The sequence below is a fragment of the Callorhinchus milii genome, unplaced genomic scaffold (genome assembly GCF_018977255.1).
Source record: "Callorhinchus milii isolate IMCB2004 unplaced genomic scaffold, IMCB_Cmil_1.0 Scaffold20, whole genome shotgun sequence".
NCBI classification, from domain to species: Eukaryota; Metazoa; Chordata; class Chondrichthyes; order Chimaeriformes; family Callorhinchidae; genus Callorhinchus; species Callorhinchus milii.
Window position 1 is genome coordinate 3,714,383 of NW_024704761.1, and position 17,342 is coordinate 3,731,724.

At 39.7% G+C, this 17,342-nt stretch overlaps 1 protein-coding gene across 3 annotated transcripts in view; it reads right to left on the reverse strand.

Annotated features, from left to right (window-relative positions):
* rptor (regulatory associated protein of MTOR, complex 1) overlaps window positions 1-17,342 on the reverse strand; it is a 132,599-nt gene that overhangs the window by 45,275 nt on the left and 69,982 nt on the right. For 2 of the 3 annotated variants that reach the window (XM_007888667.2, XM_007888665.2), the window contains exons 14-20: window positions 14,890-14,964; window positions 14,044-14,109; window positions 13,388-13,579; window positions 11,775-11,915; window positions 10,224-10,344; window positions 8,572-8,712; window positions 4,617-4,775 (exon numbers count right to left, since the gene is read on the reverse strand). In XM_007888667.2, coding sequence (XP_007886858.1) covers window positions 4,617-4,775; window positions 8,572-8,712; window positions 10,224-10,344; window positions 11,775-11,915; window positions 13,388-13,579; window positions 14,044-14,109; window positions 14,890-14,964 — 895 coding nt within the window. The remainder of the gene's footprint in view (window positions 1-4,616; window positions 4,776-8,571; window positions 8,713-10,223; window positions 10,345-11,774; window positions 11,916-13,387; window positions 13,580-14,043; window positions 14,110-14,889; window positions 14,965-17,342) is intronic. The other variant, XM_007888666.2, reaches the window with a different exon arrangement.

Here is a 17,342-nt window from a genome sequence, read left to right on the forward strand (position 1 = left end):
CCAATGCATCACTCATAGAGTTATCAGCACATAATTACTTTGATGCCTTGGGGTATGTATGAAAAATGCAGAAAGCAAACAACTGGTAATGAGTCTGTAATAATGCAATGTGTGGCAAAGCAATTAAAATGCTATAGTGAAGGAATAAAAAATATAGTAAAAAATATTCTGCCAGCCGCACTAAATATATATGTCAATGAACAATCGTACATAATTTGAAAAAGGTTCTCACTTCCGATAAGAGCAACTCTATTTGTGAACCTCAATAGAACATGATTAGATAAGGTAGAAAAATCTAAATGTATGCAGCTTTCAAAGTGCAAAGAAAAAAATTCCATTTTCATTGAGCTACTGATATTTCCATACAAATAGAAGTGTGAATGTTACAGGTTGGGAAAGTTTACATGAAAATAGTACAGCTTTATATTGTGGTGCTATTATATCAAGCCAGGATGGAGATGTATAGAAACCGATTTACATAAACAATCAAGAAGTCTATTGCCAAATAACAGGGCAAGGCAGCTCTATGCACATACCCTGAAGCTAGGAAACTCATCCCAGGTTTTAAAGGAATAAATTATACTAAACGATGACATTGTGAAGAGACTCAAAACTGCACTTGTGGTACAAAAGATGCTGATGAGAACAGCAAAAATAAGCCCAAAACGCTACCCTCAGATACGTGATGGCAGAGGCACAAGAAGGCAAAAGTACTGGATTCAGAAGGGCGATTTTCGGACAGACATCAGGAAGTATTTATTTTCTTGATGAAAGCACTGCAACAAACGCAGCATAAACCAGGCGTGAAACATACAGATGAGCAGTCCTGTGAGGAGTTTAGTCGTCTTATGACACAATCTGAGAGAAGCTTCTCACATAGATTCTCAGTGCAGCAATTAATAAATCGTACGGTCACAAAGATCTTCAATGGCTTTTTCGACACTTATTAGGGAGCCTGGAGCAGAGTACCAAGAAATATTTACTTTCTTGATGAAAAGGCTGCAACAAACCGCAGCATAAACTCGGCATGAAATACACAAGTGTCCACTATAACTAAAGCCCAGCCAGAGTAACATATTTATTTCTTCTGCTGGATGCTCTGAATAAACATGTTACTCAGAGGCTGGCAATTGATAGCCTTGTCACGATGACTGACAGTCAAGCCTTGGCCTTTCAGATATCCTGCAAGGAACAGCCTCTGTAGCTTCAAACATTTGCTCAAAAGGGTTTATTTAGCAACTGGCCCGCTCCACAAAGTTTTTCTGACAATGGGGATGGGCAGGTGCCATGTACTGGGGTGACTACACCAGTGGAGAAACACTTCTGACAAATCTATCAAATCTGAATTTGCAGGAGTTAAACCCACAAGCAGTCTGTGGCACATCATGTACCGTACCGCCTCATTCAGTTACTTTTATAAACTATTCCATTCAATGCCAAGTCGTTCAGTCATTGTCTGAGTGTTCCTGTGCAGTGAGTTCCAGTCCTACAGACGAGTTCTTTGACCTCTGCTTTCTGTGGTGTCAATCAGTGCCAAGTTTGGCCTCTGCAACTTCGGAAATGCTCAAAGCTGCGGAAAGCTCTTTTGTTGGCCTTACGCAAGAAAAAAATCGATAGTAGTTACACAACTGCTACCACTGGGATGTCATTGGAAGTAATTAGACCAGATTAATGCAGCTCATTGCAGAATATCTGAAATGCCAAGGCTCGACTGTCAGTCATTGTTACAAGGCTATCAATTGCCTTTTGTTGGAGGGAAAAGTGACTAGATTCAAGCTCCAATACTGACTGTTGTTCTGCAAGTTTCTTTCAAACAAAAAATCCTTTTATATGAAAACTGTCTGGTTTATATGAAAACTACCTGGTTTAACAGTGAGAGGGTTTGATAAACCGATAAAACTCTGTAGTTTTTATAAGCATTCTGTTTTAGTTTTAACTGAATATTTACACAGTGTGAACATTGAAATCTTCTTTTTCCAATAATGTGGTGCTTACCTACACTTATGTTTCCAATGTTAAAACTCCAGTAAACACATCATTATATCAAGATACGTCTGTTTCCCTCAGTTACATCTCCAACACAAAGTCATATCGCAAGCAACCTTCATCAGTGAAACCAATACAACAGCAGCCATTCTTAACACAGGAATCAAGAACTAAAGCATCTTTGACAATATAATAATGGATGATCAGATTTTAATTCTAGGATTGCATTTTCTCACCAGAGAAACCAAGGAGCAATAGTTATAACAATAATAATACTTGCATTTGATGTCATTGAGACGTCGCAAAGCACAAAAGATATTGTAAAGTGTAATGACTGTATATTTTGTGGGCAAAACGCAACAGCCAATTGCACACAGCACTGTCCCACGGACAGTCGTGGATTGGAATTTCCAGGTATAGGTGGGATGCATGGAAATCTCAGCTTGGTTTGGACACCCTTAGGCAGGGTGATGGTTTTCCGTGGAAGGACACGGCAGATCCATCATGGCATTTGGTCAATGCCTTGTTGCCAGTCAATGTCCCAAATTAGAATATCACCTGTTAAAGCAATATTTGGAGATTCGTTGTTGAAAGTTTGCTTTAACGTACCAGTGATAATTCTATGTCAAGGCTAGGTGGCAATTGGAGATTTACGCCACGAGCTGGGGAATTTGTGGGGCTGGCAGAGAATTGTTTTCCCCAGTCTTTCAAATGTCAAATGTGCTCTCTTCAAAAGATTGGAAAGTTTGCTGCATGAGGAAAGCAGCACAATTACTGTGGATGGGTGTCTTGTTGCTGAAAAGCCTAGTGGCAAGACATAACTTCTTAGCTCAGCTGCTGGCACTGACTGGCATCAAGATGATCAAAGAACAGAACAGGGGAAAAAGATGCTCTGAAACTGGAGTATTGACGTCAAGTACTTGCGAAAAAAATAGGTGGTGGGGAAGGAAAAAAAAACTGCAAAGCCATATTTGGATGCATTTGAAAAGGAAGCATAAAAGACTTTTCAGAAGCACTCCAGAGAAGAGACTGGCGGGGATGGCTGCCTTTAAAGTCAAGTTGTGTGCATATCTCCAGCAGTCAAGGTCCGCAGGAAAGATGCACAAGGCAAGAAGCAATAACCTGCTTTATTGGGCTGCCCACACCAACTCACTCGAGTCCACTGGCAACCAGAGCCAATGGCCGCGTTGCAAAGGCCCTGAAAAAAATACACACTCTAAAATAACAATCCTAATCCTAATAATCCTTGCGTTTGACATACTCCTTTCATAAGAGGAACATTACTGGAATGATTCCCAGTGCTGACTTCTCCTCTTTGAGAAGAACTATTCTCGTGCACCATGCTAGACTATAACGCAGCAACGACCTTTCAGAAAATAATACGTGGGCAAGAAGACGTTTCACTTGCATTGCATTTGCAGCATTGCCACCAACGGCAGCCTCGGCAAATCATCAAGGACGTCCTCCCGACGTGAAAAGCGCTATATCAAATGCAAGGATTATTATTATTATTATTATTATAAAGTGTCAGAACCACCTGGAGAGGTGTTGCCTCCGACTCCTGGAGGCAGCAGTGCCCCCCAGAGGTACTATGAACAACTACAACATAGGCAGCACTGGGGCAGCAGTTAGAAACCCAGGACACCAAAACAGAGCATTATCCCATATAATTTCTGAAGTCACTGGAGACTTTGGACAACGATCGGAAACAAAACTAGACGCAGGTTTTTAAACCCTGTAATGCTCAGATTAAAAACGTACGCTTAAGTCCTGTTGGAAAATGCAATTAAAAGTGAAAAAAAAACAGATCAATGAAATTCAGTGGAAGTATCTTTTAATTTGTCACCGACATTTATCAGCCGGATGCAGCTGAAACGTATAAATTTGCTATATACTGTACTTATCAGCAAGTTGAGTTTTTTTTAAAAAAGGGGGCTGTACAGATTTGCTCTGATCAGGAAATAACCCTCTTTACAATAGTACTCCATGATTTCACTGTTTCCGATACAGTAACATGTAAAACAGCTCTATTTAAATCGCAGCAAACCATTAGCACAGCAGACACGCACATTAACACAACCTTAGCAATCGCTGCAACTTATTGAAGACAAGAATCTTATCGTTTCATGAGTAGCTTAGAACAACATGTGCTGAAGCTGATATTAAGCAAGTATTACCTGTTAAATAATGAGGAAGGATGCAGGATGGAAGGGTGTGAGATCACTAGGAGGGAGGGTGGGGAAGGAGCAATGTAGCAAAAAGAGAAACACAGCATGCAGCAAAATAAGTGTGCTTAAAAGCGTGATAGCTTGCTTTTAAAGGATTCAAGTGCCACACAGATAAAATTGAAAGTGGAGGGGAGGGAGGGGAAAGAGGAGAAATCCATAAAAAGTGCTCTCATCAGACTTGCCCTTGAGTATCCTGTACGTTAGTTACTGTGTTAGGTTTGGCAAGAAAGGAACGGTGAAAGAATCTTTCTTTCGCCTTATACCATCACCCTGTCAATTTAATTTTGCAGGAAGCAACCTCAGTAAAAATTGATATCAACCAAGAATACAGTTGTCCTCTTACAGAATAAACAACACCAAAGAGCATTTCCTGGGAGAACGGTCTAAAACCTGGAGTCTTACCTATTAAGGAGTTCAAGGAGCTGTAGGAACTAACTCGTCTCATTTTATCTATGGTTTCAAAGGAAAGGATGTATTCATCATTGTCAGGGCTTCCCAGGGTGCTGCTGGCACTACTGCTCGTGCTCAGATATCCAGGGGAGAAGGGGTTTGAACCACCAGCTGAGAGAGAATGAGCAAACGAAAGAGGGTAAAAGAACCAGGCACCTTTCATAACACGTGATATTTAAATACATCATTTCATAGTTTAACTGATCAGAATTACCGTCCACTCCGTGATCTGGCAATAACAACAAATACCACACTACCACAAGTTTTGTGTGTGTGTATATATATATTATATATATATAAAAATGCACTTAAACTCATTGAAATAAGCATGCGATTGTAGATTAAGAAATAGATGGCCTTGTATTTATTTAATGAATCGGAGACTTGCTCTACAGAGCTGTAAATAGTAGAAACACTGGTGACACCAGACACCTGAAATCCCACCAAGTCTGACCAGTAAGACCAATTGGTCTAAGATTTAAAATCAATTTAAAACTGATTCCCATTCGGGAATAAACCCAAACTTCAGCCCTCATTTGGAATCCAGTTTGTGTCATTCGTAAAAATAACCGCTTCCAAGTTCAGACAAATGTTAATTTGTCCAACATTAAGTTTTTTTGGTATCGTGCTTCCTCTCAAATTACTCGATTTGCAAGGTCGTTAGTTCTTACATAAGAACATAGAAGAACATCAGAAATGCTAGACAAAAAAAGACCAAGATCCATCTAGTTCGCCTTACACCTTCCTGGCGGTCGCATGCATATATCCCTTAAACTATAGTTCTTTCTGCTCTACATTCACCAACTTCTTACAGATCACACCCCAACAACAAGCTCCAACCTTCGGCCCTCTCACAGGACAGAGCTGAACCTCTGATATCCTTTGATGGGACACTGAAACTCAGTTTCTCTTGCTTTTTCAACTACAGTTTTGTCAGGGTTATGGAGGACAACTAAGAGCTACCATCTCTTACCTCTTCATCTTCCTTCATCAATTGACATTCTTGATCTCACTATCTCCTCTGATCTCAAATTTCACTCCCACAACTTTTCTCTTGCAAAAGCTGCCTTGAAGAAGCTCAACTTTCTTCCATGTCAAACACCTTTTCTTGCATCAACTATGAGCTATTCATAAAACCCAACATATTGAATTTACAGCTTCACAAAAATACTACTTATTCAGTGGTATAACAATATGTCACCTGTAAAACACACTAAATGTCACTCACAAAACTCACACCACTGTTAAACATCAATTCTTATAGGTGACATATTGACAGGCAACATTCTTGCTTATAAACATTTGACAAGCACATTTTAAAAATAAAAAATAAAACCTTGCTAGTATTCTGTCAGTGAAACACTGCTCTCAGACAAAGAAACAGAACAAGCCAATTTTCTCTTTCCTATAGATGCTGGAAGAGAGGAATAAGACATCTTTGATTTCTTCTGAGCAAGCTACAGATCATATTGATGGGTTGTGATTTCCTTTCTTATGCATTTAATTTATCAGTGGCATCGTTTCCCAGTCACTAAAAATCAACAGAACCTGCAGATTCCATCGAATTTCTGTCCTTCAGTCCAGATAGCCAGTATAAACTGCAAAGTGCAACCTACTACTACATCGCCTATAACTGGCTTAAATAAAAGCTCAGAAGCAAACTAATGCACCTATAAATTTCACATTAAATACTATATAAAACATAATACAAGTAGACAAGATTGCAACAACAAATTACATTTTACAGCGCCTTTCACGTCAGGAGGACGTCCCAAGGCGCTGGACAGTCAGGGATTTGGATCCAAGCATGGGATTGGGATCAGGAGGGGTGGAGGGGAGCCGAAGAGGAGGATCTTGAGACATGCCTTGAAGGAGGCAAGGGAGGGAGCCAGGAGAAGGGACTATGGGATAGAGCTCTAAAGGGTGGGGCTGGAGAGATTAAAGACCCCACTGCCGATAGTGGAGCTGGCTGGAGCCTGCTGAGCAGAGGGAGTGGACAGGGAGATATGGAGTTAGTAGGTCACAGAGGGAGGGAGGAGCAGGGCCGTGGAGGGCCGAGGAAGATTGCAAGGTAGTAATGTCATCTCAGGTTTCAGAGCAGCACTCTGAACACCAAGATATATGCAGCAAAGCACACCGTGCTCAGCAGCAATCCATCAATGCTACTGCTCAGGAGTCCCCTCAATTCACTGACATTAACGGCATCAAACATCACCACCAACGAGGAAGCAAGCATGGAGTAACCACAGGAGCTGTTTCCATCCATCTGGCCACACCAGGAGTTTTCATTTAGCATATTTACTCATTATGTTTTTCCTTCATTACCAAAGGATTTTTGCAATCAACGTTTATGTGACCACAAGCTGCTTTTAGTATTTTGTTTTGGAGTTCGATTTCACTTCCATCATTATTTTACTGACAAGTTAATTTTTTTTTTAAAAAAACCCAGGCGAATAGAAACTAATCAGAACTCCAAAGGATCTCACTTTGAAACAATTTTAGGTCAGGTTCAAAGATAAACCTAACATAATTCCTAGCTCTGGGAGGATGATAATATCTAATTTGTTTCAGTGATTTTTTTAAAATCATTAACGTTTACACATTTTGGTGTTAAAATAAGAAAAAAGACACAATACAGATTCTACCTCTAGATATCACTAGCAGAGCAAGACGACTGCTCATGTAATAATAATAATCCTGGCACTTGATATATAGCACCTTATCACGTCTCCTAGATGTCTCAAAGCGCTTCACAGAACATACCGTAAAGTGAATTGTCTGTGTATTTGTGGGAGAAACGGGGCAGCCAATTGCACACGGCAGCATCCCACAAACAGTCGTGGATTGAAGTGACCAATTTATTATTGTTTTTTTTTCTTGAGGGATTATTATCAGGTGTGTGGAGTACGGAAACCTGCCCAAGGTTTCACCCTGCCGGGAATTGAACCCAGGTCTCCCACTTGCGAGGCGAGCGCTCTAACCACTGAGCTACAAGACTCCATGCGTTTTCAATGCACATTGGAGATAAAGTCGGTTGTTTGAACCAATTCACTAACTACAGGTTTGGATGCATGATAATAAAATCCTGTTATCTAATTAATTGTCCAAACACTAGCAAATTGATGGACCAGCACGTTTCTCTACTAAATATTGGTGATTAAGGCAAGTGAGATCGTAAAAATCTCCATTAGAACAGTGACTGGATTTTATATTTCAGCACAGGGGGCAAAAAAAAAAGCAAGGAGCTTGATTGTAATTTATTCTGAAAATCCTGTCTGAAATCCCAAATGTAATTTTATTTCACAAACAAATTGCACTGCACATCATGTTCTTTTTCTAGACAGAATCCACCAGTTTTCTCTGGCACACAGCAGCGCTCTGCGTCAAATAATTCATCTGCCAGCTTCATTTGATCCTGCTCCAACATTACAAGACTGCATCCCTTCACGCAATGGGCAGCCCAGCGGCCCAAGAAGTGATTCAGTGTGTCACGCTTTGGAGCTAAAATAGCTACAAACCAAATACATCGCCATGCTGCCACTTACTGAAATCTGAGCGAGATGCCAATTAGGTACACGCTCGCCAGTTCACTTTGATGAGATCGTTTGGGGGAACGCCACTAGCTACAACTAGGTAATGAGCTGTGAAAATTACTACATTTTGCAGCGCTGATTCCCCTCTCCTACTTCCTTTCACACATGTTATTGATAAACCAATATGGTGCTGGGGAATGAGTACTTCAAAATCCCATTTGGTGAGATTTTAGTGAACAAAAAATACACTGAAGTGGCAAATTGCAATTTTACAATGAACCATAACGATTAAGATATAGCCATTTACTCTGTACCAACTAAACCCAACTAATATTGCTCAGTTCGCTATTAACTTATGTAGGAAAACTACTTACTTTCTTCATTTAAGTTAAGGTTCTGAAGAGACTTATTTAAGTTCCGTACTGATGTGGCTGCACGGATATTCCCGTAGGAACTCACTGAACGCAGTCGTGGGGTCGTAGGTCCATCACGCACAGGGGTAAAGTTTCCAGCCTCTGAAAAATCAATGATGCAGATATAGTATTATAATAATAACAATAATCCTTGCATTTGATATAGCGCCTTATCACGACTTTGAGATGTCTCGAAGCGATTCACAGAATATACTGTGAAGTGAATTGACCTTATATTTTGTGGGTGAGGTATGGCAGCCAATTGCGCACAGTGGTGTCCCACAAACATTGAGTGGCCAAATTATTATTATTATTATGCAATATGTTGGGAAAGAAATAACTTGGGAGCGGGTGGAGGGAGATAGAGGAGTTCTCAAATTTAATGTTTCATTAACATTTGCTAAAGGGATACTCTAATGAAACAACTTGCATTGTTATATAACACATTACGCATAGACTTAACGTCTCATGGTTGGAAGCACAGAACACAGGAGGAGAGTAAGGCAAGAGAAGGGGGAAAGAGAGAGAGTTCCAGAGAGTGGTAGAGTGAGTGGAGCTACAGGCGATTCCTATTCTGTGAAATAACAGGTAACACGGACCTCCTCACTGCTTAAAAAAAAATCTGGACAGATGGAATCAATATATCCTGAGCTCACACAACAGCTCTTGGAACGGAGTAAAAACACAGCACCTGTGTGCAAGTCAAGGTGTTCTAAAGTTGAGGAGCTTTTCCTCGGGAACATCCGACTTCGCTGTTGAAACATTGCATTGCTTCCAATTTCCAGGCAGTGTGGTTTACTGAGGCATCTCAGCAACGTGGGGTGTGACAGCAACATAATGCCACCCTAGCCAACAGTTATTTTAAATGAAACTCACGTCAAAGATGACAGAATTTAAATTTGAAACTCACATATGTGGTGATTTGCAAGTCAGAATGTTTCAATTTAGCCCATTCATAACCACCACCTTAAATGTCTTCAACCTTGCCCCATTCCAACATAGCATCTTTAAGTGCTTTATATAAGACCATTTCAAGAGGCACTGGAGATGCCAAACACATTTCCGTTTGAGCAATCTGGATTCACACATAGAGTTCAATACATTTGATCTTTCTCTGTTCTCTCCTATTATTAACCACCGTCTCAAAGCCTCGTTTTCAGAAAACTGAAATGATAAATAAAAATAATAAACTGAAATCTAACATTTAACAATATGCTGTCAGTGGGGGAGGAATTATTACATTTTCTTGTTAAGAAATTAGTATCAATGTTGCTGCTGAAGACTGAAAAAGATGAAATCGAATGGAAACAAAGGTCGATCCACTTCACAATATGTTCTCTGAAGCGCTTTGAGACGTGTCAATGATGCGATAAGGCACCACAATGAATGCAAGGATTATTATTATATTCCTAATTCATACAAAGATATTTCACAACAGGTTTAGGAGACGTACTCTGTTGGTAAGCTTTAGGAAAATGTTGCTTAGAAGCTAGATACGGTAGGACAATTACACTGTGTGATTGGGAAAAAGGTCTTAATTTGCCATGTATTGAAAGAACAAGATGTGAGCAAGCGCTAAATTGGATTTTATCAGAAGTCAGTGGTGTATATACCTGTCACACTGGCAGGTGAGGGAAGAGGATAATTCTTTTCTTCCTCCATGAACTGCAGAGCCACTGTGCAGAAATTGCTTTCATACTGAATGACAAGATGACTAAGTGCCACAACCAATTCCTGCCAATTAAAAAAATAAACCTGTCAGTGAGAGAAGATTAACCTTGGTATAATTTCAATAATCCAATCTCGATTTATGTTATCAGTCAAAAATGAGCGATGGTCAGAACTGCATAGAAAAGTCACTGAAGGACATAAATCCAAATAAGAATTGGTACCAACTATGGGAAAAACTGTAATGCATAGATTAAACGTGTTTGTGCTCTTTTCTCATTATGATGCACCAAGGGCATAATGGTAGTGCAAGTAGATATGTCATCCCCAGTGTAACTGCAACTCACAAAATGGAATTAAAAAGCTTAGAAACAAACTAAATCACATGTATTGTATAAAACTGCACACTCGGAGCTCAAGGCTGCAATTGAATCTGAAGCTTATGCTCACAGGACAACTGAACCTTTCAACATGATTATAACTTGCTTGTGCTTGGGTTATATTCCTTGGAGCTGAGGTGGTTCGGGGTGATCCAATTGAGGTGTTTAAAATAGCCAAGGGAACTGACAAGTTAGATAGTGGACGGATATTCCCTCAAGTAATGTGCTCCAAATCAAGAGGATATAATCTTTAAAATTAGAGTGAAAACCAATAAGAAGTGAATCAGAAAACATTTCTTCACTCAGAAGGTTATAAAAATGTGGAATGTGCATTCCCAGAAAGCCACCCAGACAGGATCTATGGGAATATTTAAAAGGCAAATAGGTACTTGGGAAGCAAGGGCAATAAGAACCTAAAGAAAAGGCATGCAAATGGGATTAAATGATGTGACATGATCTAAAAAAACAGGCTCAGTGGGATAAATGACTAGCTTCTGTTCTTAAACATATCAATAATTTCACTTGATTTCAAGAAAGCTTTTTCCTTTCTTGCCAGAACTGAAGCCGGTGAATGTACTCCAAAAGGAATGGCTTGACTGATGCACATCTCACTCGGCTCAGAACTCAAGTTTATACATTTTTGCTCCTTCCCTCAACAACTGATGTTTCCTTGCACATCGACAAAAAAAGTACCATGGGAGGGCTTTTATCTTGTAGAAATCAATAATAAAAAAAACTTTTTTTACAACCAATTCTAGTCCTGAAACGTGGGGCAAAATAAAAATCAGATGGAATTAAGTTTCCTTTTGGTAATTTTTCAACTTTTTCTCTTATTCCACCCCCACCAGCCCATCCACCCCATCCCTGCACTGTGTTAAGCGTCTGTTCTTCCTACGTGAGCTGAAAGTGTGAGCACAAGCATGTTATTGTAGTGCTCATGGCAGTAATCCGTTAAGCAATTTTTTTGTTCTAGAATGAATGGGTACGCTGGTGTATAAGAGACTTATTCTACGGTCAACTGGGTTGGAGATTCATCCTGTCTTTGTTAGCTATGCTATATTTGACGTGGGAATGCTTGATTGGGCTCGGAATACCAGAAAGTTAAAATGCATCTACCTTTCTGACCACAGGACTTCCATCATTTATTAGCTGGGCGAGCATCATGGCCACATTGTGGTCAATAGTTGTTGAATGGTCAGTCCGCTCAGCCGAGTTACCTACAAAGGTGCCCAAGGCAAAGACAGCAGAGCAACGCACCTGCAAAAAGAGAATAGCAAAACTGAAGCTCACTAAAATATTTATACACTTGCAGCATTAATAATATGTAACGCACAGCATGAATATTTCAATTCCATATTTCACAAACCACAATTCGGTTTAGACAAAACACAATAATATCCGTGTTAGAATTTAGGATAGATGAGGAGGGAGGAGGGAGAGTTTAAACAATGACAGGGACAAGTTGGGCCAAATGGCCTGCTTCCATGCTGTAGCATTCTACGTAATGTGATCCAATTCTAAAAGGTTAACATTGGCCTGCGCCAAATAGCTTGCAAACAGGCTTCAAGGAATTTAATCATAAACACAAGGAAGATTTCTGTCAAATGTACAATAAACCAAAGGCAAATCGGCTGATTTATTTGAAAATCCTGTTAAGACAGGATAAAAAAATGAATTAAAATGCAGTAAGCAAATACAGCGGAATTAAAATAGCTTAAAAAGAACTGTTTGAGGAAGATTACCGACTTTTCAAACGTAGCTCTCTTCAGTTTGAACAGATGAATGGTGAAACACCATTTATGGGAAACTTAATATAAACTCGGTTGGAATGAATGTTTGGTTATTCCTGTAACTTCATCCAATAATAAATGCTTCAAATTGCACTTGATCTGAATACAATTCGCACGTTAAACACAGGGAGTCAGTCTGTACTCTCTCGCAGATGTGCAAACGTAGCGTAAAACATTTGTTGATGTCACGCCACTGTGGCTGGGTCACCAATTTGTACTGGGACGAGAAATGCAAAAAATGCGTTAAAATATTAAAGAAAAAAAACACGCATTAAGGTTGATCAAAATACTGCGAGTGTTCCTTCAGTAAGTATATTTTTGAAGGATTTCCTGTGGGATTATGCTGTAAATCAGCAACAGCTGTCTTGTTTGCAAATAGTAAATGTAATAAACCAAGGAATTGTACTGACTTGCATCTTGGGTCCAAGTTACACAGGGCTAAACAAAGCCACTGATATAAGCTAGCAAGGATATTTGGGTGAAGGCGAAATCTGCAGCAATTCTTTATGTTACATACATAATTTAGGGTAAAAAAAAAAGGCACGGAACGAAGCTGTTCAAATAACACTCGACTTTTTTTAAACGCTAACTATAAAAGGCATGCTGCGGCCCCACATTGTCAGATCATTGGTTCCAGCTGTGAATTAGGATTCTCACCTGTAACGTTTATGCATACAATGCATAGAAATGCTTTGAGCCCAACTTGCAACAATGGTGGGTGTACAACTGGTCTCATGGCTTAGCCTATTGCAGGAACTTCCATCCAGCAGGAAAAACAAGCAGTGCTCTTATGGCAAATAATTTTACTTAGTGCAGACATGTAGAGTAGCTAATTGCAGGCAAGGTTTACCAATTGTCTTAAGCAAGTAAAATATTCTTTGTACAAAAGTGCTTCAGTTACTCTGAAGACAGGAAGCAACAGGTTCTGAGGCAGGTTACCTCGGGTATTGGATCAGAGAGAAGGCTGTATAACTTCTCATGCGCAATGTCTCTTACACCGCACCAGCGAGCAGCGTCAAAATTCTGCCAGATGCGCCCCAAACAAATAGCCACCCACTGCCGCAATAAAGGATGTGGGTCATTCAGCTGCTCCAAGCAAATAGCAATGAGATTACCCTGCAGACAGGCTTCCTGGAAGCAAAACAGAAAAGTTAAAAGTTAGCAAGATGTAAGTGTGTGTATTCAGGTTTTTCTAGGTTAACTGACAAGTCTGAACTCTGATCACAATATGCTGCTCCATCACAGTTACAACACAAAGCAATTGGGATGGTCTTCGTCTTTGGCTCATAGCAATGCTGAGTAAAACAATGTATTGTTTTACAGCCCAGAACCACCTCTGTCGGAGCTTGCAATATAGTGGACCTTTTCCTCCGCTGTTGCTCATCCAAAGTTCAATTATGTAACATTCATTAGAGAAATGCATATTCACATTACGAATATTAGGCTCAAACATCATATCCATTAGTTGAAAGGTTAGGGCGAATTCTGCAATGTTATAGTGTGCTGATTACTATCTATCAACACTGGTAATGAATGTAGTGACCTTATGATCATTTGGGCGCTAATTTTAGTGTGTACATTGAAACGGCACTGACCTGTCCTGTGTTATAGCTGTTAACGATCACGGCTAAAATAAAAGCAGCCATTGTTCGGTGTTCAGCCTGCAGAAACAAACACACAAAATCACCAGAGCTGCTTAAGAGTGGGGGATAAAATATGTCATTTAGCCTATACACTGCTAAGGACTCCATACACTCAGAGATAACAGGGAAAATCCCATTAGTGGCCAATAACACCAAAGGTGCTATGCTTAACATTGACTGGAATTGCAGTCCACATGAAGCCCCAAATTCTACCTGGGCTCAGGCTTTGAGGCCATCTTGGTGTAAAATGTAAGGTGGCGAATTGTGGAAAATTCTTCAAATCAGTTTCAACGTGGAAGCAGTCACTTTTTAAGAAGTGCTGAAAGCAGGCTTACAAATTGGAACCAGATTTAAGAATTTTCCACAATTCTACGCCATCTTACCCAGGGTGACAAAAAAGTTCTGATACCATTACAAGTCTTAAAGAAATGATTTTTTTTTAGATAATAGGGTAGTTATCACGACTTTTTGGTCACCCTGTATTATAAGACTTTATGGCATGACAGGCTAAGGCTAGGAGGAATTTGAGGTCTATGGGAGTTTAAAATTGCACATGTTTAAAAATATTCCCCATTTTCCATTTGCTTAAAATGAGTTCTAATAATGTTGTTGCATATTTTTACAATATATAAATTGGTGCAAATAAGGGAAACACAACTACTGTACAGACTGGGAAATGACTGTAAAACGTTATCCAATTTCCAAAGCGGGGTACAGTGTATTTTACAAACTAGGGGGAGAAGGCTTCTGAACATTTACATTTTTGGTGACTGCAGAGCCATGTGCAGAAGAGCTCACCGGCATGTAAGGGTCGGCCAGGACTGACAGGAAGTACTTGTGTCCGTTGTCTTTCACCAAATCCGCCTGACAAGACTGTAAAATAGTAACTTAACATGTCACACTTCAAACAAATTCTGGTCCGATTCACCCACAGTTTAACGAGCGGCATTAACATTTATAACGGTGCTGTAGCAAGTGGCTCCCTCGAGACAGGTACACTGTCGATTTTGGGACTGTGGAAAGTCAGAGTGTAAACTGAGTGGCACCAAGTTATAACTCAGAAAATCTGTCACTTTCAAAGGCTTCATCAGACACAGGAAACATGCGAGTGAAAGGATGACTGGAACCCAATCTGGCATGTGTGTGTATGACAGTGCATGTAATTCATTGCGTGAAATATAAAATATATATACGCATAAATGTAATAAAATGCGGGTATGCATGAATGTGCAGGTAATTATATATACACATAATTGTGAGTGTCTATGTGTATGTGAAAACTACACAATCAAACGACCCTCGAGTTTAAATAAGGACACTATGCAATTGTCACAAATGTAATCAAGTCATAATATTAATCAAAAGATTCCTGATTTCAAAAAAATAAACTACTTAGTTTGTAACAGCGTGAAAAAACAATTCTGTTTCCGAGTCCTGATGATTACTTATATTCAATAGTCTATTGCATCCGCCTTGACGGTGATTCAGAATTAAAACGAATCAGTTGCCTTCCTCATAATCTCTGAATTATATCAGCGAAAAAGTTATCGAGCAAGCGAGCGCCAAATGGGTTGAAGCCCTTCGCAATCGCCATAGTTCAGCTAGTTTAAGGTACGGCGTAACAAGATAAAATTTGCTGAATCGGGAGGCATTGCTTTGAACTCCCTGTGGGATGGTATCACTGGAGCTCATTTTTCACATTATTGAACTTCATTACTAATTTAAGGAAAAGTAACAGAATGTTTACAGTACGTAGCTGAGACTCGGAAATGGAATATCGATTTGTTACCTATAAAAAGGTGCTACATTAAACAGCTCACAAAAGCAAGGGACATACATAAGAATATAGAGCAACTTTTCACAACCTAAATATTGTTCTTTCCTTTTAAATGGATAATCCCATTATCTTTTATGAATTAATTACAACTGTGCCCACGAACACTGATAGATTTTCAAGTGTTCGAATGAATACTTAGATAACTCAATACTCAATACTTGAGTGTATCAATTATAAGCTAAACAGATTACTTCATGAAACCAGGGATTTTTGACTAATATTCTAATACACTGGTGATAAACAATCTCAAGGAGACTGCAATCCATCACAATAATTCTCTCTAAATGTGAATTATAAACTCTATTTGGATCTGCCGTGCTGTAGCTATGAACTTTAAGGAGACAAACTTCTGTGTAAAAAGCAGGTCCTGTGTATTAAGGACACAGAAAGCTGGTTTGTTGAAGAGCAAAACAAGCAAATTAAGATTAAAAGTCCTTTCGTTTAACTACAATTATTCCACACTTGCATACTCAATCTTTGTCTCAGACAACATTAACACAACTAATCAGTATAATAGTGGAGGGCGCTATATAAATCCAAGTTGTTGTTGTTTTAACAAGCTCAATGTTACCGAGTGACAGTGTTCCGCCACTGTCAAGCGCTCTGGGACGCAACCCTGCGTGAGGGGCGCTATATAAATGCAAGTCGTTGTTGAGTAATGCAACACACCCAAGAGACTAAGGGATTTGGACACAAACGGCAGACACATGGACACAGCCACGATGGGACGTGAGAAGCTTAAATCCCTGCACACACCAGGAAGGAAAAANGAATGAAAATGAATCTCATCCAAATTTCTGTCCTTACCACCTGTCGTGACCCATTAAAAGCGCTTCAAAAACCTGCTCAACAGATTTAGGATAATCTTGAGTTTCGGTCCACAACTAATCAAATTGTATCTACTTATTTTTGCCTTATTTTCCCCGTTTTGGCTTGTTTTTTTAAAACCCCAATCATTAATCCAGGTAAGCTTTTACTAAGTGCTGCCCATGTAAGGTCACGGTCAAGCAAGGTGAAATAGTTTGTAAACCCAAACAAAAAGATCTGAGGACTTGCATTATCGACATCTAATGTGGGTTTAAAACAAACGCCAGTTACATTCTCCCTCTCTCCCCTACTCCCCTCCATATTTCTGGCACTATTGGAACCTCTGCAATGTACACAGTGAAGATCCACTCACTGGTACAAGAGACAGAATGTGCTCAGCCTCATCCATTAAGGAGGTTTGTATCAGCCAAGAGGTCTCAATTAAAATACCATTATGGATGAGAATCTGAACAAAGTAAACTCAACTCTGGGCACAGACAATGGTGTAAATTGCCTGGACAGCTTTATTTACTTGTTGCTGGCAACATTCCCTCCCTCCCCCACCAAAAGGTGCGCCCAAAACACAGGCCTGAATCCATTAAAATAT